At 46.8% G+C, this 27,337-nt stretch overlaps 1 protein-coding gene across 1 annotated transcript; it reads left to right on the top strand.

The window, feature by feature from the left end:
* Positions 1-397: 397 nt before the first annotated feature.
* On the top strand, positions 398-13,123 carry LOC120990954 (protein ZBED8-like). The gene is made up of 2 exons (XM_040419844.1): positions 398-544; positions 11,300-13,123. Exons 1-2 carry the CDS (start codon positions 398-400, stop codon positions 13,121-13,123), a joined length of 1,971 nt encoding a protein of 656 aa, XP_040275778.1.
* The last annotated feature ends 14,214 nt before the right edge of the window (positions 13,124-27,337 follow it).

Here is a 27,337-nt window from a genome sequence, read left to right on the forward strand (position 1 = left end):
ACAAGATAGGTTCCACCCATGGTCAACCAAAGAAGTAAAGTGCACATTCTCAGCGTCATATCCAGAGATTGTCTTTTCAAACTATACGTATTGGTGCTGCCAGCATTGCTGCAGAGGTTAAAGGTGTGGAGGGTCAGCCTGTCAGTGCTTAGACCACACGCCGCACACTGCATCAAACTGGTCTGCATGATTGTCATCCCAAAAGGAAGCCTCTTCTAAAGATGATGCACAAGAAAGCCTGCAAACAGTTTGCTGAAGACAAGCAGATTAAGGACATGGATTACTGGAACCATGTCCTGTGGTCTGATGAGACCAAGATAAACTTATTTGGTTCAGATGGTGTCAAGCGTGTGTGGCGGTAAAGAAACTGAGGGTAAAGGTGCTGGACTGGCCAAGCATGTCTCCAGACCTAAATCCTATTGAGCATCTGAGGGGCATCTTCAAATGGAAGGTGGAGAAGCGCAAGATCTTTAACATCCACCAGCACCGTGTTGTCATTATGGAGGCGTGGAAGAGGATTCCAGTGGCAACCTGTGAAGGTCTAGTAAACTCCATGCCCAGTGGCGTACATACAGGGGTCGCAGTTGCGACCAGGCCCGGCACTCCAGGGGCCCGGGGCCCAGCCGCCTGTGGACCCCCCTGGCCCCTGCAGTCGGTGTTCCCTTACGTCTAAGTGGCGCGGGTGGGCGGCCATGCAGCTATATCGCACCGCTCAAGCTGCTTGCAAAATGTCCGTCATGCGCCTCATGCCCTGTCTGTCTGCTCCTTCCACTTTATGAATGAAGCAGGCAGGCGGGGCAGGAGGCGCATTACGGAGGGAGAGATGTCACGCTGTGCACAGGCAGCACAGCAGCAGAAGGGCGGGCAGCGGCGCTCTAGTTCGGCTGCCCACTGCCGGCCATGTGAGGAGTGGTGGAGTGGTGAAGCGGCCGCCGCTCAGGAGACTTGTGGAGCAAAATGTCCTGCAGCAGAATTAACTCCCAGAAGGTAGGAGCTGTCCCCGGTGTGTGCACAGCGCCGGGCACTGCACCGGCCCCGCCGCAAGTGTCCCTGCCTCCTCCCTTCCCCCCACTAATACATTACTAGAAGGCACTTATGGGGATATCTGTGGAGGGCACTTATGGGGGATATCTGTGGATGGCACTGTTATGGAGATATCTGTGGATGACACATATATAGCATAAGATGCTATATATGTGTCATCCACAGATATCCCCAATAAGTGTCATCCACAGATATCCCCCATAAGTGCCCTCCACAGATATCCCCCATAATAGTGCGTCATCCACAGATATCCCCCATAACAGTGCGTCATCCACAGATATCCCCCATAACAGTGCGTCATCCACAGATATCCCCATAACAGTGCATCATCCACAGATATCCCCATAACAGTGCGTCATCCAGAGATATCCCCCATAACAGTGCGTCATCCACAGATATTCCCCATAACAGTGCGTCATCCACAGATATGCCCCATAACAGTGCGTCATCCACAGATCCCCCCATAACAGTGCGTCATCCACAGATCCCCCCATAACAGTGCATCATCCACAGATCCCCCCATAACAGTGCATCATCCACAGATCCCCCCATAACAGTGCGTCATCCACAGATCCCCCATAACAGTGCGTCATCCACAGATATCCCCCATAACAGTGCGTCATCCACAGATATGCCCCATAACAGTGCGTCATCCACAGATATCCCCCATAACAGTGCATCATCCACAGATCCCCCCATAACAGTGCGTCATCCACAGATCCCCCCATAACAGTGCGCCATCCACAGATCCCCCCATAACAGTGCGTCATCCACAGATCCCCCCATAACAGTGTGTCATCCACAGATCGCAGTACAGAAGGATTGCCATCCAAAATCGGCCTGTCCCGCACAAAGTGGTACTGTACTGGGAGGCATGTTGGGTGACTGGTAGGGGAGGTAGTGGGGGTGGGGTGGAGGCAGGTTGTGGGGGGGGAGGCGGCTGCGGGTTGGGGGATGGAGGGGCCCCATAGATCAGTTTTGCACCAGGCCCCATGGAATGTGTGTACGCCACTGTCCATGCCCAAGAGAGTTAAGGCAGTGCTGGAAAATAATGGTGGCCACACAAAATATTGACACTTTGGACACAATTTGGCCATTTTCACTTAGGGGTGTACTCACTTTTGTTGCCAGCAGTTTAGACATTAATGGCTGTGTGCTGAGTTATTTTGAGGGCACACCGAATTTACACTGTTATGCAAGCTGTACACTGACTACTTTACATTACAGAGATACTGGTATATAAGAAAGAAAAAAAAAAGGAAAAAAACCACTAGACTTTTTATTGCAAAGCTAGCCAGGAGAAAGGGGAAAAAATAAAAAAAGGGGGGGGGGGAGGGAAAACTCATATCCAACAACCCCATCATTTATTTTTTTCATGGTAATGCAAACAGTTTCGTTCTGAACGGATACAAGCGTTTGCATTATAGGTGCGGATCCGTCTGTGCAGATACCAGACGGATCCGCACCTAACGCAGGTGTGAAAGTAGCCTTACATACACTGAGGTCAGTAAAAGGACATAAAAATTTCAGTGACCACAAGGGTGAGATTGGAAATGTAAGGGTAAGTGATGCTAAAGCCATATGGTTACAACCTCACTATGCTACATTACTTTGGGGTAAAGCACATATAGGACTAAGTGAGCAAGCTTACCAGGCTCTCGTGGAACCTACACTGGATAAGGGTAAGGAATACTTGCTCACTGCACGCAGTCTAGTTACTGTGAAACGTGGCAGGGTGCCAGTCTGCATGCTAAACATTAGTGACCAGCCTATTCAGTTAAACAAATACCAGACTCTTGCTAAATTAATATATATTGGGAATGATAATATTGTCCAGTTCGACTGTCCAGTCACTCAGTCTGCCAGCCAGGCCTTAAGTCTGTCCTGAGGTTCTCTGGTGGGAACAATTGCACATTGGGGATCATAACACCCCTGCTGAGTGGAAGGAGGGTGTCTTGAAGGTTGTTAAGGGGGATGAGGCTGCTTTCAGTAAACACCCCACTAGTGTTGATCGAGCACCAAAGTGCTCTGGTGCTTGAGTAGAACACTTTGGGATGCTCGGGTGCTCTACAGAGCACAATGGGAGAACCAGAGCATTAAACCAGGCACACCCTGCTCTGAAGAGGGGAGGGGGTCTGGTTCACAGGGAAAGGTCAGAAATTGATGGAAACACCACTGAAATGGTTCGGGAACAGCGTGGGGAGGATGTCTGGATGCATCTTGGACTCCAAGGTCGCTGCTGGGAACGATGTTGTCCGAGTAGTACACCACTTTTACAGACTGACAATAATACGCACAAAACCAAAGATAAAATCGTTTGTTTTTTTTTAATAGTGTATAAAATCGATTTTAGAGAAAACATTCTTTCCTGTATATTTACTTGTATATAAAGTGCAAGTGCTGCCAAAAACTACAAGGAAGAGGCAACCTGTATATCACATAAAGGAGGGCCTCATTCACATTGTGGTACAATAGTTCAGGTAGTGGGACTCCTACACTCATAAAGCCTATGCACTAAATGAAAGGGCTGCCAAAAATTACAAGGAACCGACACTCCAATACACCCTTTATTACACATAAAGGAGGGCATCATACATAGCCTTGAAAAATTATGATTGATGGCCTGCTGGTGACCCTAAAAAACATTAGGAGCAAGGGCCTGGTGGTGACCCTCTAAAACATTAGGGGCGAGGGCCTGCTGCCGATATGACCATCTCTAACATTAGGGGTGAGGGTCTGCCTCTGAATTGACCCTCTAAAATATTAGGGGCGAGTACCTGCTGCTGATCTGACCATCTAAAACATTAGGGGCGAGGGCCTGCTGCTGATCTGACCATCTAAAACATTATGGGCGAGGGCCTGCTAGTGACCCTCTAAAGCATTAGGGGTGAGGGTCTGCTGCTGAGCTGACCCTCTAAAACATTAGGAGCGAGGGCAGCCTAATAAGCATGTTGATATGATGGAGGAGGCTTTGTTCATTTTGATAAGAGTCAACCTGTCAGCATTTTCAGTTGACATTATCGGTTATTATGCCCCCAGCAGCACTAAATACCCGCTCTGACAAAACGCTGGAGGCAGGGTAGGCCGGCACCTTCAAGGCGTAGAGCGCTAGTTCGTGCCACGTGTCCAGCTTGGACACCCAATAGTTGTAAGGCACAGAGGGATCCCTGAGGACGCTGACGCGGTGTTACGTACTCCTTCACCATCTTCCAAAACTTTTCCCTCCTTGTGACACTAGGCCGCGCATCAGGGTGAGGGTGCTGTCAGGGTGTCATGAAACTGTTCCAGGCCTTGGAGAGTGTTGCCCTGCCTCTGTTGGAACTGCTGTGTGTTCCCCTCATCTCCCCTCCTCAGTTGCCCAAGGAACTACGTACTCTGCCGCCAGCGATATCAGTTGGAAATCTTTGGAGCAATTTTTCCACAAGGACTTTCTGGTATTGCACCATTTTGCTAGTCCTCTCAATCACAGGAATGAGAGATGAGAAGTTCTCTTTGTAGCGGGGGTCGAGAAGGGTGAACAACCAGTAATCGGTGTTGGCCAAAATGCGTATAACGCGAGGGTCACGGGAAAGGCAGACAAGACTTTGTTGTTCTCATCAGGAGCATGACTCTCAATCTCCTCATCCTTTTCCTCCTCTTTGGCCCATCCACGCTGAACAGATGGAATAAACCTGCTATGGGTACTACCCTCTGTAGCGGAGGCAACCGTAACCTGCTCCTCCCCCTCATCATCATCCAATTTGCGCTGAGAAGACGAACTGAGGGTGCTCTGGCTATCACCCTGTGTACTGTCTTCCCCCATCTCCACCTCTTGCACAGGCAAAGCGTCTGCCTTCATTATGAGGAGCGAGCGTTTCAGTAGACACAGAAGTGGGATGGTTACGCTGATATTGGGGCATCGCCGCTCGCCATCTGTGTTGATTCCTCAAAGTTGCGTAAAACCTCACAGAGGTCAGACATCCATGCCCACTCATCGCTTGTGAATAGCAGAAGCTGACTGGAAAGGCGCTGACCATGTTGCAGCTGGTATTCCACTACTGCCCTCTGTTGCTCACAAAGCCTGGCCAACATGTGGATCGCGGAGTTCCAGCGTGTGCTCATGTCGCACAACAGTCGGTGAGCTGGCAATTGCAAGCGCTGCTGCAGCGTTGCCAGACCGGCAGCTCTGTAGATTATTTTCGGAAATGGGCACACACGTGACGCACTTTCACCAGGAGCTCAGGCAAATTGGGGTAGGTTTTGAGAAACCGCTGAACCACTAAGTTGAACACGTGTGCTAGGCATGGTATGTGTGTGAGCTTGCCGAGCTTCAAAGCTGCCACCAAGTTGCGTCCATTATCAGACACAACCATGCCTGGTTGTAGGTTGAGTAGCGAGAACCACAGCTTAGTCTGGTCCCTTATACCCTGCCACAGCTCTGCGGCGATGTGCTGTTTGTCACCTAAGCAAATTAGTTTCAGCACGGCCTGTTGCCGCTTCCCCACTGCAGTCCTACACAGCTACTGAGTGATGGCTGACTGGTGCTGCAAGATGAGAATTCAGAGGTGGCAGTGGAGGAGGAGGTGGAGGAGGAGGGGGGGTTGCAGCCACTAATGAAGGTGATGGCGGAAATCCTGATGGAAGTAGGGCCCGCAATCCTTGGCGTCGGTAGCATCCCAGGGTATGACTCGCTCCCGGCCTCCACAACGTTCACCCAGTGTGCCGTCAGGGAACTGTAGCGTCCCTGGCCAAAAGCACTTGTACATGTGTCAGTTGTTAAGTGGACCTTCCCAATATCTGCGTTGATCAGGGCACGGGTGATGTTACGGGACACACATGCTGGTGTAAGGCGGGAACGGCACACCGGGAAAATCGTGGCGGCTGGGGACTGAGTAACGAGGGACGGCCGCCACCATCAGGCTGCGGAAAGCCTCAGTGTCCACAAGCCTATATGGCAACATTTCCAGGGCCAGCAATTTGGAAAGGTGTGCATTTAGTGCTATGGCCTGTGGGTGGGTGGCTGGGTATTTGCGCTTTCGTTCAAAGGCCTGGGGTATGGACATCTGTATGCTGCGCTGGGACACAGAAGTGGATGTGCTAGCTAATGGTGCTTGCAAAGGTCCAAGTGCAGGGCGGGAGGCATCCGGGTCTGCGTCTTGGACAGGGGATTGGCCAGCACGTAACACAGGGCAAGAGGAGGCATGGTGTGACCCGCAGACACTGATTGTGGACCCAGGCGTTCAGCCCACCTATTAGGGTGCTTTGATGCCATCTGGCGGATCATGCTGGTGGTGGTGAGGTTGCTAGTGTTCACGCCCCTGCTCAATTCTTTTATCGTCCGCACTTTCCTCAAAAAGCGCCAGACTGCGGAACACCTACCCCTTGGCAAGGGAGATTGCCGCAAGGGGGTGCTCCAGGGAACAGTTGCGAGCCTGTTTGGTGTGGCGCGCCTTCTCCCTTTTGCCAACCCACTGCCTCTTCCAGCCTGTTTGGTACTGCGGATCCTTTCCCCTCTGTACTGCTGTCCTCGCTTGGCTTACCACCTTCCCAGGTTGGGTCAGTGATTTCATCGTCAATGTTTTTTTTCCAAAATAATGTCTCTTGTACATCGTCTTATTATCTTTTGGGAGACACCTATGTCATTTCCCGTCAAAAAATGACTTGCTGGTTGAATAAAAGTAACTTTAGGTAAAAATTTGCCAAGGGTATGAATAATTATGGACAGGACTGTATAACAGCAGCCCACCCAACCTAGCAATATACTATCCCTAACCAGTACAAGTGGTTAAAAACACAATACTGATCAGGGGTTGGAATACAGGGCAGGGGAGCAGCAAGGGTTAAAGTCATTGGTGGTATTGGGAAATACAGGGGTAATACAGGGGTTAAAGGCATTGGTGGTATAGGGAAATCAGGGGAGCAAGGGTTAATGCTGATACAGGGGAATGCAGGGGTTAATGCGTTGGTGGTATAGGGATTGGTGAAGTAGGGGTTAAATACAGGGGAACAGGGTGGTGAATGCAGGCGTTAATGCGTTGGTGGTATAGGGATTGGTGAAGTAGAGGTTAAATACAGGGGCACACGGTGGTGAATGCAGGGGTTCATTGGTGGTACAGGGAATGCAAGGATTAAACAGTATAGGGTATAGGGAAAAATGGAATCGTTGGTATAAAATCGTTGGTCGTATAGGGAGGAAAAAAATGGTTAATTATATTGTTGGTGGTATAGGGAGGAAAAGGGGTTAATTATATCGTTGGTGGTATAGTGATACTTAGCCCAATATGCTCGTTGTCCATGGGTTGATTCCCGCTTGTATATGCTCGTCTCTCTAGGGGATGATCCTCTCTTGTATCGGGCTGCTGGCTCGAACTGCCGAGCGTAGCACGGCCGGGGTATTCCGCCCAAACCACGCGGGCCGGTGATATGACGTCACCGCGCCAGCCCGCGCATTCTGGAGCGTGCTTCCAGGCGGGGGGATCCTTTCATCCTCCCGCCTGTGAAGATGATGCATACCTCTGGCGCTGTAATTACAGCGCCGGAGGTAAGCAACACACGGGGGCATGGGAACTCTTTGTTCCCATGTCCCTGTTAGGCACACCATCTCCGGCGCTGCCGGAGATGGTGAGAAAGGGCAGAGTATCTTTATTGATCCTCTGTCCTTTGAAGAGGCCGAAACTGGACATAATTGTCCAGTTGTCGGTCTCTAACGCCCCAGCAGGCACATTCCAGAGGGGGGGGGGGGGCAACCATGGGAGCTACTGGCCACAGTTTTACTGTACATATACACTCACCTAAAGAATTATTAGGAACACCTGTTCTATTTCTCATTAATGCAATTATCTAGTCAACCAAACACATGGCAGTTGCTTCAATGCATTTAGGGGTGTGGTCCTGGTCAAGACAATCTCCTGAACTCCAAACTGAATGTCAGAATGGGAAAGAAAGGTGATTTAAGCAATTTTGAGCGTGGCATGGTTGTTGGTGCCAGACGAGCCGGTCTGAGTATTTCACAATCTGCTCAGTTACTGGGATTTTCACGCACAACCATTTCTAGGGTTTACAAAGAATGGTGTGAAAAGGGAAAAACATCCAGTATGCGGCAGTCCTGTGGGCAAAAATGCCTTGTGGATGCTAGAGGTCAGAGGAGAATGGGCCGACTGATTCAAGCTGATAGAAGAGCAACGTTGACTGAAATAACTACTCGTTACAACCGAGGTATGCAGCAAAGCATTTGTGAAGCCACAACACGCACAACCTTGAGGCGGATGTGCTTCAACAGCAGAAGACCCCACCGGGTACCACTCATCTCCACTACAAATAGGAAAAAGAGGCTACAATTTGCACGAGCTCACCAAAATTGGACTGTTGAAGACTGGAAAAATGTTGCCTGGTCTGATGAGTCTCGATTTCTGTTGAGACATTCAAATGGTAGAGTCCAAATTTGGCGTAAACAGAATGAGAACATGTATCCATCCTCTGATGGCTACTTCCAGCAGGATAATGCACCATGTCACAAAGCTCGAATCATTTCAAATTGGTTTCTTGAACATGACAATGAGTTCACTGTACTAAAATGGCCCCCACAGTCACCAGATCTCAACCCAATAGAGCAGCGGTTCTCAACCTGGGGGTCGCGACCCCTTTGGGGGTCGATCGTCCCTTTCCGGGGGGTCGCCGGAGGCTTCCTATTATGCCCCCGTTCCCGCCCCCTAAGTGAGCCGCCGCCGCCGCAGTCAAGCACAGGGAGATGAGCGCTTCCATTGCGCTCATCTCCCTTGTAATCTGCCTGTGCTGCGGCGGTGCATGGGAGGGAGGGGTGTGTCCCCTCCCCTTCCTCTGATAGGCTGCCGGCGCACTAGGCCGGCAGCCTATCAGAGGCCGGTGCAGGCGACGTGATGACGTCATCACGCCGCCTGAGCCTTACAGCACGGGACACAGGCCAGAAGAGGCCTGCATCGCATCGCTGACACTGAGGTAAGTATAAGTGTTTTTTTTTTATTTTATTACAATACTGGCACATGATGATGATGATGATGATGGGGGGGGGGGACTTAATACTGGCTGGCACATGATGATAATGGGGGGGGGGACTTAATACTGGCTGGCACATGATGATAATGGGGGGGGACTTAATACTGGCTGGCACATGATGATAATGGGGGGGGGGACTTAATACTGGCTGGCACATGATGATAATGGGGGGGGCACTTAATACTGGCTGGCACATGATGATGATGGGGGGGACTTAATACTGGCTGGCACATGATGATGGGGGGGACTTAATACTGGCTGGCACATGATGATAATGGGGGGGCACTTAATACTGGCTGGCACATGATAATGGGGGGCACTTAATACTGTCTGGCACATGATGATAATGGGGGGGGCACTTAATACTGGCTGGCACATGATGATGATGGGGGGGGACTTAATACTGGCTGGCACATGATGATAATGGGGGGGCACTTAATACTGGCTGGCACATGATGATGATGGGGGGACTTAATACTGGCTGGCCCATGATGATAATGGGGCGGGGACTTAATACTGGCTGGCACATGATGATGATGGGGGGGGGGACTTAATACTGGCTGGCACATGATGATAATGGGGGGGCACATAATACTGGCTGGCACATGATGATAATGTAGGGGGGACTTAATACTGGCTGGCACATGATGATAATGGGGGGGGCACTTAATACTGGCTGGCACATGATGATGATGGGGGGGGACTTAATACTGGCTGGCACATGATGATGATGGGGGGGGACTTAATACTGGCTGGCACATGATGATGATGGGGGGACTTAATACTGGCTGGCACATGATGATGATGATGGGGGGGACTTAATACTGGCTGGCACATGATGATAATGGGGGGGGGACTTAATACTGGCTGGCACATGATGATAATGGGGGGGCACTTAATACTGGCTGGCACATGATGATGATGATGGGGGGGACTTAATACTGGCTGGCACATGATGATAATGGGGCGGGGACTTAATACTGGCTGGCACATGATGATGATGGGGGGGGGAATTAATACTGACAGCTGAACTTTTCTTCCCTGTTGCGGTTTTAGGTATTGGGTAAAGTATCGCAGCATTTCTAAGCGTACTTGTGTAAATGTATCGTTGTTATAGCTGCCCCCCCTACTTTTGTCCTGGCCCCCAGTGTGCCCCCCCAAAATTTGAAAGCTAGATACGCCACTGCTCGTGATATTTCCCTACCTCCTGCCGCGCTTGCGCACTGGGCCGTAATATCCCTACTGAGGCTCTCCTGCGCATGCGCAGTGTCCCGGTGTAAAGCTGAACTCCGCTGATTTTCCATAAACTGTCGGTCTGCGCATGCGTAGATCGTCAAAACTCAGGACCGCCTCCTCACGTCAGCAGTGCGACAGGAAGTCAGGAGGTAGCGAAATCTCACGAGGTAGGGTAGTATAACGCTACACCCGCACAACGGCAGTGGCCCCTTATCCTCGCGCACAGGAAGTGATGTCCTATCACTGCCTGTGCTTGAAGGAGCCTGACGTCTGGACGGGTAAGTCGGGCCACCTGTCTGCTGAGGTCCGAGTTTTTTTCGTTAATGACACCGCCGCTGGGCACCACTGCCACCAATGATTTAATTGAGCCTGGCTAATTTTATTTTAATTATTTGGCTGAGCAACGCTTAATTTATTTGGGAGGACAAGAAGCACCGCTGATTTATATATTTGGGGGACCCTGAGCACTTCTGATTTATTTATTTGGGGGACCCTGAGCACCTCTGATTTATTTATTTGGGGGACCCTGTGCACCATTGATTTATTTATTTGGGGGAGACCTGAAGCACCGCTGATTTATTTATTTGAGGGGTACCCTGAGCACCACTGATTTATTTATTTGAGGGGTACCCTGAGCACCGCTGATTTATTTTTTAGGGGGTATTTGTTGTTTATTATTTATTTTAAAGTTATTTATTTGGTTTACAAATATTTTGTATTTATGCTAAAGTTCTGTGGTTATGAATGAATACTTGTGTATTTGAATTAACATTTGGTGTATTGGTGTCTGTGCGTGTTTTTGGTGGGTCATCAGACCCAATTCTCCACGTGGGCCACGGGAGTTCCAGTCCGACACTGGGGTTGGCGCCATTGTATTTATGCAGACTGGTCACACACGCAGAGAGCAGGTATTGTAGAAAGCAGCTGCTGTGTTAAAGGCATTGAGGTAAGACAGGGCAACACTTGAATTATTGTTCATCAGCTATTGTCATATATTATTTTCATTTAGATAACAAACCACCCCATGACAATGGATCGTGTAGAGAAGAACCATAAAATAAGAAAATATAGTGAGGATTTTTTACAGTATGGTTTTACCTCAATAATTACAGTAGGGATTGAGAAACCACAATGTGTTATTTGTTGTGAAGTTCTATCAGCTGAATCTATGAAGCCAAACAAACTAAAACGCCATTTTGATAGCAAGCATCCGAGCTTTGCCGGCAGGGATACCAACTATTTTAGAAGCAAAGCTGATGCACTCAAAAAAGCCAGACTTGACACTGGTGGCAAGTATTACAAACAAAACGTAGCAGCCGTTGAAGCTTCATATTTGGTGGCACGTAGAATTGCCAGAGCTATGAAACCTCACACCATTGGTGAGGATTTACTGTTGCCAGCGGCCAAAGACATTGTTCGAGTTATGATCGGAGACGAATATGTTACGAAATTGAATGCAATTTCCTTATCTAACGATACTGTTCGCAGACGATTAGATGACATGTCGGCTGATATTCTTAGTCAGGTAGTACAGGAAATTAAATCTGCTCCACTTCCAATATTTAGTATCCAGCTTGATGAATCCACAGACGTGGCAAACTGTGCACAGTTACTGGTTTTTGTGAGGTATATTAATGACGGCGACTTTAAAGATGAGTTTCTTTTTTGCAAACCTCTTGAAACGACAACTACTGCACATGATGTATTTGACAAAGTTGGATCATTTCTGAAAGAGCATCAGATCTCTTGGGAAAAGGTTTGTGGTGTTTGTACTGATGGTGCTCCAGCTATGCTAGGATGTCGATCTGGATTTCAACGTTTGGTACTGAATGAGTCACCAAAAGTCATTGGAACTCACTGTATGATTCATAGGCAAATATTAGCAACGAAGACGCTGCCACAAAATTTACAGGAAGTTATGAAAAGCGTCATAAGTTGTGTCAATTTTGTAAAGGCGAGCAGTTTAAACAGTCGACTGTTTTCGCAACTGTGCAACGAGTTGGATGCGACACACAATGCTTTGTTATTTCATACTGAAGTGAGATGGTTATCAAGAGGAAAAGTTTTAAAACGTGTTTTTGATCTTCGTGATGAACTCAGAATGTTTTTTAATCAGAAGGCAAAACCACAGTTTGAGGCACTTTTCAGCGATAAAAGTGAACTGCAGAAAATAGCTTACTTGGTTGACATCTTTGTCATCTTGAATGAGTTAAATTTATCACTGCAAGGACCAAATGCAAAGTGCCTTGATTTGTCTGAAAAGGTTCGATCATTCCAAATGAAACTTCAGCTTTGGCAAAAAAAATTGGATAACAACAATATTTACATGTTGCCTACCTTAGCTGCTTTCTTTGAGGAACATGGCATTGAACCAGACAAAAGAATTACAATGATAATTTCTGTGAAAGAACACTTGCATATGCTTGAAGATGAAATTTCATTGTACTTTCCAAATCTACCGGACACCCCATTTGTTCTGGCCAGAAGCCCATTCACAGTCAAAGTTGAAGATGTTCCTGAGACAGCACAAGAGGAGTTCATTGAACTTATTAACAACGATGCAGCGAGAACTGATTTCTCTACAATGCCAGTTACAAAATTCTGGATCAAGCATTTGCAGTCATATCCCGTTCTGTCTGAGACTGTGTTGCGCCTTCTTCTTCCATTTCCAACAACTTATCTATGTGAAACAGGGTTTTCCAGCTTGTTGGTTATCAAGTCTAAATACAGAAGTAGACTTGTTGTGGAAGATGATCTTCGGTGTGCTCTTGCAAAGACTGCCCCAAGAATTTCTGATCTGGTGAGAAGGAAGCAATCTCAACCTTCGCACTAACGTTGGCTGTTTTATGCATACTGTTGCAAAATGTAGCGATGTTGTTTACTATTGTTATATTAAGTATGTTACCCATGCTACACCATGCTTCAATACAAAATTTCATTTATTTGTAATTAGAAATAAATATTTGACAATATATAACATTTTGTCTTTGTGATTAATTACTCTGCTTTAATTATGTTCAATTTGTAGCAATAAAAATACATCCTGCATATCAGATATTTACATTACAATTCATAACAGTAGCAAAATTAGTTATGACGTAGCAAGGAAAAAAATGTAATGGTTGGGGGTCACCACAACATGAGGAACTGTATTAAGGGGTCACGGCTTTAGAAAGGTTGAGAACCACTGCAATAGAGCATCTGTGGGATGTGGAGGAACGGGAGCTTCGTGCCCTGGATGTGCATCCCTCAAATCTCCATCAACTGCAAGATGCTATCCTATCAATATGGGCCAACATTTCTAAAGAATGCTATCAGCGGGGGCGTGGCCTGACCGGCATGGAGTGAGGACGCAGGTTGCTCCAGCTCCGGTATAATCCTGTTGGTATCCTGACCATCCGCTCTGGTGGAACCTAATTTCGGATCAAAAGACCCTCAGTGAGTCCCTGTGCTTGACCCCCCTAAAGCTCGCCTGTCTCTGGGCCCTGTGGCTGTTGCCGGATGCTACCTTGGTGCCGGGCCTTCTCCCCAGAGGACATCCTTACCAGCTGGCTGGTGCTATCGGTGGCGACGCCGGTGAAAAACGGTATCCCGCTATACTCACTAGCACCGGAGGTCGAGCGGAGCTTGGAGACTTACTCCAGTGTCTTGGACTTACCTCTCTTCCCGACCGGACGGTGGTTCCTGCACGCTTGGAGCTGCGGGCGCCATCTTGGCTGCTGCTCTGAGGACGACCGCACTTCTCCCTCTGAAGCCTGCGCTCCAGGTAAAGAACCTTCTCCTCTCCTGCATTGCTAAGGACACTTTCCTGGGGCGGTGTGTCGCTGGTCGGGGACACTGAGACTCCGTTTGCCGCAGTATAAAGGGATCGGGCGCATGTATTAGGCCACAGCCGCACTTGCTGAAGCGCTTCCTATTTAATATTAAGTGTGGTGCTTGCAGGAGGTTTTATGGGCCGCAAAACGGGCACTTCAGGGCCTGCTATCCCTCCTAAGTTGATGCTCGACAACATGAGCCAAACAGACGGCCAAGAAGCTGGGGCTACTCCACGTACAGAGGTGGACCTTGCCAAAGTTATGGCGGCCATTACTAACTGCCAAACGACACTCACGGTCAAAATTGACCATGTACAGGCCGACTTAACTCTCCTCAGACATGACATTGATAAGATTCGGGAGAGAACAACAGAGGTGGAGAGAAGGCTGGGAGAGGTGGAGGATACTGTTCAACGTGAGGATTCGGTGGTCCGGGCTCTCCAAAATCAGGTTAAAACCCTGGCAGCAAAAGTGGAGGATGCCGAAAATCGAAATAGGAGAAATAACATTAGGATTATGGGCTTACCAGAGAGGGCAGAGGGTCCATCCCCTGAGGAATTTACGGAGCGCCTTATCAAACAAATCCTGAGTCCAATTACCCTATCAGGGACTTTTGCAGTGGAGCGGGCGCACAGGATACCTACTCGTCCTCTGCCTCCTGGAGCCCCGTCGCGCCCCTTTATCTTTAAAGTGCTCAACTATAGAGACCGGGATGTTATACTGGCAACGGCCCGTCGTATGAAAGACATTTATTTTGATAATGTCCGGATTTCCTTCTACCCGGACTTCTCCACAGAGGTGCAGAAACAACGCAGGCAATTCACAGCAGTGAGAGTTCGGTTGCGGGAGAAGGGCCTCGTCTACGCCATGATGTATCCGGCGCGTCTCAGGGTCCAGGATGGAGAAGTAGTGAAATTCTTCGCCACGCCAGAGGAGGCGTCTGACTGGTTGGACCGCAGGGGCTGAGTAAATTGGGACTTGTATACTGAGAGTCTTATTTCATGTTCAGGATGGTCACTTTATATGTGGGAGCTGAGGGTGCTAAAGTTAGATTGTCCTACTGCCTAGGTTCAGTTCTTAGTTTTACCTAGAGTGGTGGGCGGCAGCACGGGCCTCCCCGTTCAGACCTACTAGAGAGGAGATTGAGTATGGGGTATTCAGGCTTGGATAGGTTGGGGATATCTGGGCAGAGTGGGGGGAGTTGCCCGCAGTTCTGGGCATGTTGGGATGGTTTTACTGCATTCCTGAAGAATGAGTGTGACTGTGTGTATGTATGGTTTGGGTGGTGCGTTTTCCTTGTGGGATATAACTTTGACTCTCCACCATTATGGCAATCTGTCGGTTTGTCTCCTGGAATGTCAGGGGACTAAATGATAAAATTAAAAGATCCCTTGTCTTCAATTTTGTAAAGAAACATAACCCTGATTTATTGATATTGCAGGAGACACATCTGCAGGGGCGGAAATTGCTGGCACTGAAGAGACCTTGGGTGGGAGCAGCCTACCATGCGGTATACAGTTCTAGAGCGAGAGGTGTGTCAATTCTGGTGGCGAAAGCCCTTCCGTTCTTATTCAGTTCAGACTGACATGATGGGGCGTTTTGTGATCCTTCATGCTGCAATCAGAGGCATTGATTATCTTGTGATAGGGGTGTATGTCCCCCCCCCTTTTCAGAGGGATGTGTTGGATGAAATTATGAAACGTGTTGCAGCGTTACCTCCGGTGCCTCTGATTGTGCTTGGGGATTATAATGCGGTGCTTGACCGCTCGATGGATAGGCTTCGCCCAGGAGGGACACATACGGACGCATTGAATTCCTGGGCAGAGGTATTTGCCCTAACAGAGGGCTGGAGGTATATGCACCCTGACCTTCGGCAATACTCTTGTTATTCAGCTTCCTATGCAGCGCTCTCCCGGATTGATTTAGTATTTCTTAGTAGAGAGCTGCTGTCCTCGCTGGTAGTCACGGAATATTTACCGAGAGGCATTTCTGACCACGCCCCCCTGCTGGTGATTCTGAGACAGCCACTTGCGCCTGCAGAAAGGGTATGGAGACTTAATAGCAAATGGCTTGAGGTGTTGCCGGTGAGTTGGGCCGCACAGCAGGGGATGAAGGAGTATTGGGAACTTAATGAGGGCTCTACTAATCCTCTGGTGGAGTGGGAGGCTTTTAAAGCTGTGTTACGTGGTACGTTGATTCAGGCAATTGCATCATACAGGAAAGAGCTGAATGCCACTAGAGTTAAACTAGAAAACGAGGTAGTTGGGAAGGAGCAAGCCTTTATCACAGACCCAAATAGTGTGAACCGTAGTTTATGGGATGAGGCTCAGAGGAAACTTAACTTGCATCTCACTGAGTATACCCAGAAGAAATTGCTGTTCCAGAGGCGCCTAGTTTTTGCAGATGGTGACAAAAATGGGAGTGCCTTAGCTTTCCTGGCTAGGACCGAGGTGCCACAAACGGTAGTTCCACACATTACCGGCGGGGATGGCTTGAAGGTATTTCGACCGGCAGATATTTGTGAACAGTTTGTTCAGTTCTATACGGGCCTATACAGCTCTGGATCCACTTCCTCCCCAGAGGAGATTCGTTCGTTCCTTCAATCCATCCCTCTTACTCCGTTGGCTGCGGCTGACAGTAGTTATCTAGGGAGGGCTATTGATGGAGGGGAGATCAGAGCAGCAATTGAGGACATGGCGCCTGGGAAGTCGCCTGGTCCGGATGGCTTCCCGATTGAATGGTACAGGTTGGATGTTGCACTACAATCTGCACGTTTACTCAGGCTATTTGATTATGCATCTGAATCCGGGAAGTTGCCTTCTTCCTTTGGGGAGGCGACCATCGTGGTAATTCACAAAGTTGGGAAGCCTCCGGATCAGTGTGCTTCATACAGGCCGATTTCCCTTCTAAACACGGATGCCAAGATCTTGGCCAAAGTATTGGCTAGGCGTCTGGGTGAGGTAATATTGTCCATTATTGACCCAGATCAATCTGGGTTTATGCCCGGGAAGACGACTGACATAAATCTTAGGAGATTATTCACCAACTTGCAGGTCAGGCATGATAATGCGGGTTCTAGAGTCTTGGCAGCCCTAGATAACGAAAAGGCTTTTGACTCAGTGGAGTGGCATTTTATTTGGGAGACAATGTTACGCCTTGGGTTCCCTTCCTCCTTTATTAAATGGGTCAAATTATTATATCAGGCACCTATAGCGAGGATTAGGGTGAATGGAGTCATGTCCAGGCCCTTCCGGCTGTACAGGGGCACTAGGCAGGGGTGTCCTCTATCCCCGTTGTTGTTCGCCCTGATAATGGAACCGTTGACACAGCTGATTAACAATAGCTCTCTGATAGAGGGGTGGACGATAGCCGGGATTCAGGAGAAGGTATCACTCTATGCGGATGACCTGTTAGTTTACTTGGCTGACCCTGGCCCTTCCTTAGAGACTCTGCTAGATGTGGTGAATGGATATGGGGGATACTCGGGACTACGGGTAAACTGGACCAAGTCTAGTTTATGTATTATAGACGTGGATGAACCTGTGGACATTTCCCCGGTGTCACCTCTGAAGGTGGTGGAAAGTTTTCTTTACCTAGGAATACATATCCATAGGGACCCTAGGCAGTTCTGTCAATTGAATCTGAGGCCCACTATGGAATATGTCACGCGCAAGCTGGAAGCCTGGGAGAACCTTCCTTTGACCCTGGTGGGAAGGATTAACATTGTTAAGATGGTGTTGCTACCCAAACTTCTGTATATTTATAGAGCAGCTCCGGTTAGGATCCCTAAGTCCCATTTTGACATTTTGGATAGAACCTTGTCCCGTTTCTTGTGGCTCCATCGGTCCCCTAGAATTGCGAGAAAGACACTGAAGGCCTCCTACGTACAGGGGGGTTTGCAGCTTCCGGACATGTTTATATATTACATAGCTACGCGCCTAATGTATGCATCTTGGTGGATTAGGGCGGATGCCAATAACCCAGCGGTGGTATTAGAAGCGGCGCTAGCTGGTTCTTTCGAAGCTCTGACTAATCTGGTATACAGGGGGGGGAAGGTCACAGGTCCTGGGCTTTATACAGAGTCTATGGTGACAGTTAGCGAGGCTTGGGTGAGATTCGTAGAGATACACGCTGAAAGTCAGGCGGGGGACACCTGGTCCCCTTATATCCCATTATGGCGTAACAGGCTTCTTCCTGAGCTCTTGCACCTTTCCGATTTTGAGTTCTGGCCTAGAAAAGGCCTTAAGTACCTAACGCAACTGTTCCATGAAGGGATCTTCCGTTCCTTTGAGAGCCTGCGGGCTGAATTCCAGCTGCCACGGACAAGCTTTTATCGCTTCCTCCAATTGAGGCATGCCTGTGAGAAACAATTTAAATCCCTGTCCTTAAAATTAGAATGTGGCCCATTAGAGTCAGTAGCCAGAAGGAAAATCCCATGCAAACCTATATCTTCCTTTTATGCTGAAATTGTCAAAATGCAAGAATCCCCTATTAGAGCTTCCTTTGTTAAATGGGCTGAGGATATGCCGGAATTGGAAGACACTCATTTGGAGGAGTGGCGCCTGAGATGGAAAACGTCGGTTATAAGTGCTAGAGATCAGCTCATTCAAGCTAAGTGGATGCACAGAGTGTACTTGACCCCACTGCGTCTCTATCAGATGCGGCAAATACCGAATCCTGGTTGCGACAGATGTGGTGAGGCGAGGGGCTCTTTCTTTCATATGGTGTGGCTCTGCCCGGTGATGAAGTCGTACTGGAAGGGGATATGTAATTTTATTAGCGTTAAGCTAGGGCTCCCAGGGATCTGTAATCCTGTAATATGTTTACTGGGGCTAGTCTCTGACGCCACTCCTTCCAAATAAAACAGAATATTATTAAGATTGTTGATGTTCTATGGGAGGAAGAATATACTTTTGAATTGGAAACCGCCCAAGTGTCCTACAGTGAGCCAATGGGTTCTCCTGATAAATAAAGACCTGCAAATGTACAAGTTGACATATGAGGCAAGGGGATTGCCTGATCGATTTGATAATATCTGGGGCCTTTGGGTCCAAGCGGAGGGCACAACTTGAGTCATTGGTAATGGCGAGCGAACCACCCATGGTACGAACGTGAGTGTGCATATGGTTGAGTGAGTCCTAGAACTAATCTGGTGAAAACAGCGATACCTTGTATTGAAGTCATTTATATGTCCTTTAAGGTCAAGATATATGTTAATATTGGACTTGCCAATGCGAGTGCATGGGTCATGGAAGGATTGTTCTTTTCTATTCTCCCCCCGGGGAGTGTTGTATTAATATGCAAAATGTTAAATAAACGCTATTAAAAAAAAAAAGAATGCTATCAGCACCTTGTTGAATCAATGCCACATAGAATTAAGGCAGTTCTGAAGGCAAAAGGGGGTCCAACACCGTATTAGTATGGTGTTCCTAATAATTCTTTAGGTGAGTGTGTGTGTGTGTGTATATATGTGTGTGTGTATATATATATATATATATATATATATATCATCTCACAAAAGTGAGTACACCCCACACATTTTTGTAACTATTTTATTATATCTTTTCATAGATATGACCTTTTGATACAATGTAAAGTAGTCAGTATACAGCTTGTATAACAGTGTAAATTCGGTGTGCCCTCAAAATAACTCAACACACGGCCATTAATGCCTAAACTGCTGGCAACAAAAGTGAGTACACCCCTAAGTGAAAATGGCCAAATTGTGTCCACGGTGTCATTTGCCTCGTTAGTGTTACAAGATCTCGTTTCCCTTCCTGGTGTCATTTGATTCATTAGTGCTACAAGGTCTCAGGTGTGAATGGGGAGCAGGTGTGTTACATTTGGTGTTATTACTCTCACAGTCTCTCATACTGGTCAGTGGAAGTTCAACATGGCACCTCATGGCAAAGAACTCTCTGAGGATCTGAAAAAAAGAATTGTTGCTCTACATAAAGATGGCCTAGGCTGTAAAAAGATTGCCGACAACCTGAAACTGAGCTGCAGCACAGTGGCCAAGAGTATACAGTGGTTTAACAAGACAGGTTCCACTCAGAACAGGCCTCGTCGTGGTAGACCAAACAAGTTGAATGCACATGCTCAGTGTCATATCCAGAGGTTGTCTTTTCAAAATAGACGTATGAGTGCTGCCAGCATTGCTGCAACGGTAAAAGGGCAGGGGGATCAGCCTGTCACTGCTCAGACCAAATGCCACACACTGCATCAAATTGGTCTGCATGGGTGTCGTCCCAGAAGGAAGCCTCTTCTAAAGATGATGCACAAGAAAGCCCACAAATTGTTTGCTGATGACAAGCAAACTAAGGACATAGATTACTGGAACCATGTCCTCTGGTCTGATGAGACCACGATAAACTTATTTGGTTCAGATGGTGTCAAGTGTATGTGGCGGCAACCAGGTGAGTAGTACAAAGACAAGTGTGTCTTAACTATAGTCAAGCATGGTGGTGGGAGTGTCATGGTTTGGGGCTGCATGAATGCTGCCGGCTATGGGGAGCTACAGTTCATTGAGGGAACCATGAATGCCAACATATACTGTGACATACTGAAGCAGAGCATAATCCCCTCCCTTCAGAAACTGGGCCCCTGGGCAGTATTCCAACATAACGACCCCAATCCCACCTACAAGATGACCACTGCCTTGCTAAAGAAACTGAGGGTAAAGGTGCTAGACTGGCCAAGCATGTCTCCAGACAGAAACTCTATTGACCATCTGTGGGGCATCTTAAAATGGAAGGTTGAGGAGTGCAAGGTCTCTAATATCCCCCAGGTCCGTGATGTCATCATGGAGGAGTGGAAGAGGATTCCAGTGGCAACCTGTGAAGTTCATGCCCAAGAGAGTTAAGTCAGTGCTGAAAAATAATGTTGGCCACACAAAATATTGACACTTTGGGCACATTCACTTAGGGGTGTACTCACTTTTGTTGCCAGCAGTTTAGACCTCAATGGCTGTGTGTTGAGTTATTCTGAGGGCACATCAAATTTACACTGTTATACAAGCTGTACACTGACTACTTTACATTGTATCAAAGTATCAGATCTTCAGTGTTGTCACGGCAAAAGAGAAGAAAATATTTACAGAAATGTAAGGGGTGTACTCACTTTTGTTAGATACTGTATATAAAACTATCTACAGATTACAGATGAGATCAGTACTGATCAGCATTTGCAGGATGCATGCAACCACATGAAAAATCTGAATGCTAGCTAAAGGATAGATAGATAGATAGATAGATAGATAGATAGATAGATATATCTTAGTATATGGGCAAAAAATGAGCACAGCTGAAAAAACAAAACTCTTTTGCGCTCAAAGTTGAGCACAAGTGTTGATCAGTGACGTACACATTGATCAGTGCTTGCCAGTCACAGCTCACACATAGAATAACTGGTGTGCATGACTGGAAAAAGACAAAAAAAAGCTAACAAAAAGCGTTCAGACATCCACCGAAAGGAGGGAGGAAGTGGGATCTGGAAAATCTGCAAATGTATAATTAGATTATTAATCACAGCCCAGTACGTTACATTGAATAGCAATGGAGGACAGGTGCACCACAAGTCCCAGCAGGCCGCACACAGCACAGAGAGACACACAGTACCTCTCTGCATGCAGTTACCAACTGAAATTACTGCCTGCAGAAAGGCGTTTGGTATTCTATACGCCACTCTTGTGCTGTGATTGTCTGTTATGCTATACCAGCCAATCACAGCACCTACAGGGGACATCAGACAGTGTTGTCCCCTTTGTAACCTTGGTGGTGATTGGTGCTGCCCTCTACAGCACTAATCACCCCCACCAGAGCCCACCTGCAGTCACCTTACTGGCTTTTAGAGTGACCTGCCAGTCGTAGCAATTGAAGCTGCAGGGGGGAGTTGAAATCCCCATATGCCCTTAGCTAAGATGGCTGTCTGTCAGGGACAGCCACCTTCCTAGCCTGGTTACCAGTGCACGATGACTGGTTTTCGGAGCACCATACATGTCTTGCAGTAGTTTTCATAAAATCACTGTTTATCATTTGCAGTGGGAGCAGAACGTGAAGTCCTTGTATTGAGGTCCCAATGCAAATTGACAGCGTTCTCCTTATGCTCAATATATGGACAAAGCTAGGGTATCGGCCATATACCGCTGAGGCCAGTTATTGGCTATAGCAGTTACGCAAGGTATGTGGCTACGTCACAACTGCACCTAATTAAACACACCCCAGCAAGGAGAACCAGAGCTGCGGCACTGACAAGCAGGGGGATTTAACGGGTTAGTATATGTTATATCACTTTATTATTGTATAATATCTCCAACAAGAGAGTTTTCCATCATTTCAAGAAACTCCCTTTTTTTTTTAAATACTGTATATTTTATTTTGACAAAATATACAGAATACTAAAAAACATCCAGGAATATGAATAGACTGAAACATAATATAAATGCCCAAATGGATCCAATGAAGTTTCTCTTAGAGGACAATCATTTTTACAATGGCCATGAAATTCAACCCTACTGTAATGTAATGAACAGAAACATACCTGAAGAAACCCTATTAATTTACCCCTGCAACTGTTCTGTCTTCTTACACGTTCACACAGTGTGCAGTCTGACATTCAGCATAAACCATTCCTGTCTTCCAAATAATAGGACTGTTCTTTGTAGTCTAACTTGTTTATTGGTCAATAGGTCATACATATGTGATTGTATATGATTGGTAAAACTACAAGAATACAAATAGCATTTATAAGTATTAAGCATAGAATTGCATGTACTAGCACATTAACAGTCATCAGTGAAGGCACATGGTAAAATGGCTGCCTATACATAGAATTACATGCCTATCTAACTGTAACAACTCCCTGAGTAACAATTAAAACTAAGGCTACTTTCACACTAGCGTTCGGGGCTCCGCTTGTGAGCTCCGTTTGAAGGCTCTCACAAGCGGCCCCGAACGGATCCGTACTGCCCTAATGCATTCTGAGTGGATGCGGATCCGCTCAGAATGCATCAGTCTGGCAGCGTTCAGCCTCCGCTCCGCTCAGCAGGCGGACACCTGAACGCAGCTTGCAGCGTTCGGGTGTCCGCCTGGCCGTGCGGAGGCAAACGGATCCGTCCAGACTTACAATGTAAGTCAATGGGGACGGATCCGTTTGAAGATGACACAGTATGGCTCAATTTTCAAACGGATCCGTCCCCCATTGACTTTCAATGTAAAGTCAAAACGGATCCGTTTGCATTATCATGAACAAAAAAAAACAAAACAAAAAAAATATATATATATTTTTTTTTTTTTGTTCATGGTTATGCAAACGGATCCGTTCTGAACGGATGCAAGCGTTTGCATTATAGGAGCGGATCCGTCTGTGCAGACACCAGACGGATCCGCTCCTAACGCAAGTGTGAAAGTAGCCTTAGGCTACTTTCACACCAGCGTTTTTGCTGGATCCGTCATGGATCAGCAAAAACGCCTCCGCCATGATATTATAACTGTCTGCATCCGTTATGAACGGATCCGGTTGTTTTATCTTTAACATAGCCAAGACGGATCTGTCATGAACTCCATTGAAATTCAATGGGGGACAGATCCATTTTCTATTGTGTCCGACCCCATTGACTAACATTGTGTCCATTGACTAACATTGTGTGTCAGGACAAATCAGTCTTGCTCCGTACCACATCACAGACAGAAAAACGCTGCTTACAGCATTATTCTGTCCGTGATGGGGTCGCAACCAAACGGAACGGAATGCATTCTGGTGCATTCCGTTTTGTTCAGTTAAGTTTTGTCCCCATTGACAATGAATGGGGACAAAATGGAAGCGTTTTCCCCCGCTATTGAAATCTTATGACGGATTTCAATAGCGTAAAGGGAAAGCGCAAGTGTGAAAGTAGCCTAGCTGAACAGCTCTGCATAACATCATGTCCCTGAAACAAGGTAGATCTCTCACCAGATATGCATTTACAAGGATGGTGGAGTTTGAGAAGGAGACAAGCATAGGACAGCTCAGAAGATGATTCCTGAGACTGGAGACTTCTCTTTCCCAGGATGCCTTGCACTCCCACAATACAGTGCACCACCCACAATGCAGTAGTCGTTGTAACAGGCAAATAAAGTGTCATACAATTTAACACCACTAGATGGTGCTATAACCACACTAAACACTTCAGAATTACCCTGACCCTGGCAGAATGAACCAGAATCATTTTCTAACCCTGCTGGGCAGAACAGCAACTATGAAAGGTCCCTTAAGGAACAGACATTTCTTCTCTATATGACTTCATGGGACAGACTGAGATTCAGACAGTATGATTTGTCCAGTGCCATGGTGACTGCCCATAACCAGTGATTGGCTGAGCAGGCCTTTCCAGCTATTTCCTATGTCAAACTGAGATTATGACATGGAGAGCAGCATTGAAATGGCAGTGGTGGGAGATCAGCGAGGTGAGTGTTACAGTAGGGGGTGTGGAACCACTGTGCCTATCCAAACAATTTGACTTTGGACTAGACCTAAGGGTGTTGTCCTGGCAGTCCCTTGCTATTCACCCTTGCCATACAACATATAGGAAGAAATGTATGCTTGTAGGTGTATTTGAGTTTAGTTTTCAGATTGGAGTTGCTATTAGCACCTGCCCCAAATTTATGACAATATCACATGGAAATAATAAATTTGGTGCAAGTGCAATGTAGTTGCATCTTTTTCAGGGAAAGTATGCCTGGGGAATACCTGGCATGGAGCTGCAACTTTTTTTTAAAGTCGCACTTTAGAAATGTGACACTAAGGCCTCCTGCACACGAACGTATGCTCCCCGTGGCCATGCTGCAGCCCGCAAATTGCGGGCCGCAATGCATGAACACTGACCGTGGGGCAGCCGTAGCGAATCGTGGACCCATTCACTCTAATGGTTCCGCTATCCGCCCATTCAGCAAAAAGATAGGACATGTTCTATCTTTTTGCGGAACGGAAGTACGGGACAAAACCCCTTGGAAGCACTCCGTTGTGCTTCCGTGGGTTTCCGTTCCGTGCTTCCGTTCCGCACCATTCCACATCTCCGGATTTGCGGACCTATGGAAGTGAATGTGTCCGCATCCGTGATGCGGAATGCCAGCGGAACTGCGCCCGTGTATTGCAAATGCGGTCCACAATATGGCAACGGGCAGCACACGTTCATGTGCAGGAGGCCTAAGGTGATCCACTCTGAAATGCTGACCAAATTTACGCTTCCCATCTGTAGGTGGCACTGGAAGGTGCAGAGCTCAAAGTCACAAAATATTTGCGCAAGAGATCCCAAAATAGTTGCAAAGTCCCTATTGCAGGGCTCACATTTATTCTCAGTTTATACATGGTTTTGGTAGAACTTGCATAGGTTAAAAAGCTACATCTAAAATTGCTACAGATTTGCGCAAAACCTTGTGACATTCTTTAGAAACCAGGCCAGAAAGTGGTTAAGCTGTACATATACAGTACATGTACTCTTACACTGATTCATCAAAGGTAAAAAAGTTGCATGTTAGTATTGTAAATGTATGGCTGCTCATAGCAGGCGTTAAAATATTACAAATGCATCAGATTTACTAACGAGTGTGCACCAATTAATAATTTTGGTGCTATTCTCACAAACAACATTGGTGCAAAATATGAAATTATTAACAGATGTGGCCATTATGTAGTGTATTTGTAGGATGCATTGTACTAGCAAAATAGGCCTATGATTTTATTCATTTATTTATTAGACCAGATTTGTAGAGCATTTAGCTGTTGGTCCTGTCACTGATGTAAACACTCAGTCTGTGGTTGCTGATATGCACTGTACCATGAAACTTTTATGATCCATTGATCCATTTGTTTTCTGGTACGTGCAAAAGTTGAAAATGACAGCATTAGGCCCCATTCACACATCCGCAATTCCGCTCCGCATTTTGCGGAACGGAATTGCGGACCCATTCATTTCTATGGGGCCGCACGATGTTCTGCCCGGATACGAAATTGCGGACCCGCACTTCCGCAATAGCGGACAAGAATAGGCATATTCTCTTAGTGCCTGCAATGTGCGGTCCGCAAAATGCGGAACACACATTGCCGCTGTCCGTGTTTTGCAGCTCCGTGGATACGTGGATCCGCAAAACACACACGGATGTGTGAATGGGCCCTAAGGCTATATTTCCATCCTTGTCAGTCTGGTTTCGGTCCTATGACAAGTCCAACACTGCATTGTGGTTTAGGTTTGCTATGACACATCTGTGAACTCAGCCATACACATTGTGTAAAAGAGGGGAAACCCGATTTCCTAGGAATTTTGCAAGTGTTTACTAATACAAGTGCTCCCTCTAGTGGTAAAACACCATTGTTCATGAAAAATGTCCAAACTGAATAAACATAATTCTGCATTACATAAATCTATCTATCTTACAGCAGTATACAAAAGTTTGGGCACCCCTGGTCGAAATTACTGTTACTGTAAACAGTTGAAGATGAAATGATCTCCAAAAGGCATAAAGTTAAAGATGACACATTCCTTTTGTATTTTAATCAAAAACATTTTTTACATTTTCATCTATTACTTTTTCAAAATAACAAAAAGGAAAAGGGCCAGAAGCAAAACTTTTAGCACCTTGTATAGTTAGTACCTAGTAGCACCCCCTTTGACAAGTATCGCAGACTGTAAATGCTTTTTGTAGCCAGCCAAGAGTCTTTCAGTTCCTGAGGGATTTTCATCCATTCTTCCTTGGGCTGCCTTGCATACATTGCTCTTTTGAGATCTATCCACAGATTTTCAATGATGTTCAGATCAGGGGACTGTAAGGGCCATGGTAAAACTTTCAGCTTGAACCTTTTGAGGTAGTCTATTGTGGATTTTGAGGCGTCTTGAGGATTATTAAGCATTTGTAGAAGCCATCTTCTTTTCAACTTCAGCTTTTTTACAGCTGGTGTTATGTTTGCTTCCAGAAATCCATTCTTCACTCTACCCATGAAATGTTCTCCGTGCTAATGGCTACAACACAACCCCAAAGCATGATTGATCCACCCTCATGCTTAATAGTCGGAGAGGTGTTCTTTTCATGAAATTCTGTGCCCTTTTTTCTCCAAACATACCTTTTCTCACTGTGGCTAGAAAGATTTATTTTAACCTCATTGGTCCACAGGTCTTGTTACCAAAATGCATCAGACTTCTTCATATGTTCTTTTGAAAACTTCAAAACTGAAGTTGAATTTTGTGGTGAGGATACAGGAGA

The sequence above is a fragment of the Bufo bufo genome, chromosome 2 (assembly GCF_905171765.1).
Source record: "Bufo bufo chromosome 2, aBufBuf1.1, whole genome shotgun sequence".
In the NCBI taxonomy this organism is placed as follows: Eukaryota; Metazoa; Chordata; class Amphibia; order Anura; family Bufonidae; genus Bufo; species Bufo bufo.

Coding starts and splice junctions, on each gene's coding strand:
- LOC120990954 (XM_040419844.1), top strand. CDS start 398: ATGTCTCCAGACCTAAATCCTATTGAGCATCTGAGGGGCATCTTCAAA. Junction 545..11,299: donor TGGCAACCTGTGAAGGTCTA/GTAAACTCCATG, acceptor ATTTTCATTTAG/ATAACAAACCACCCCATGAC.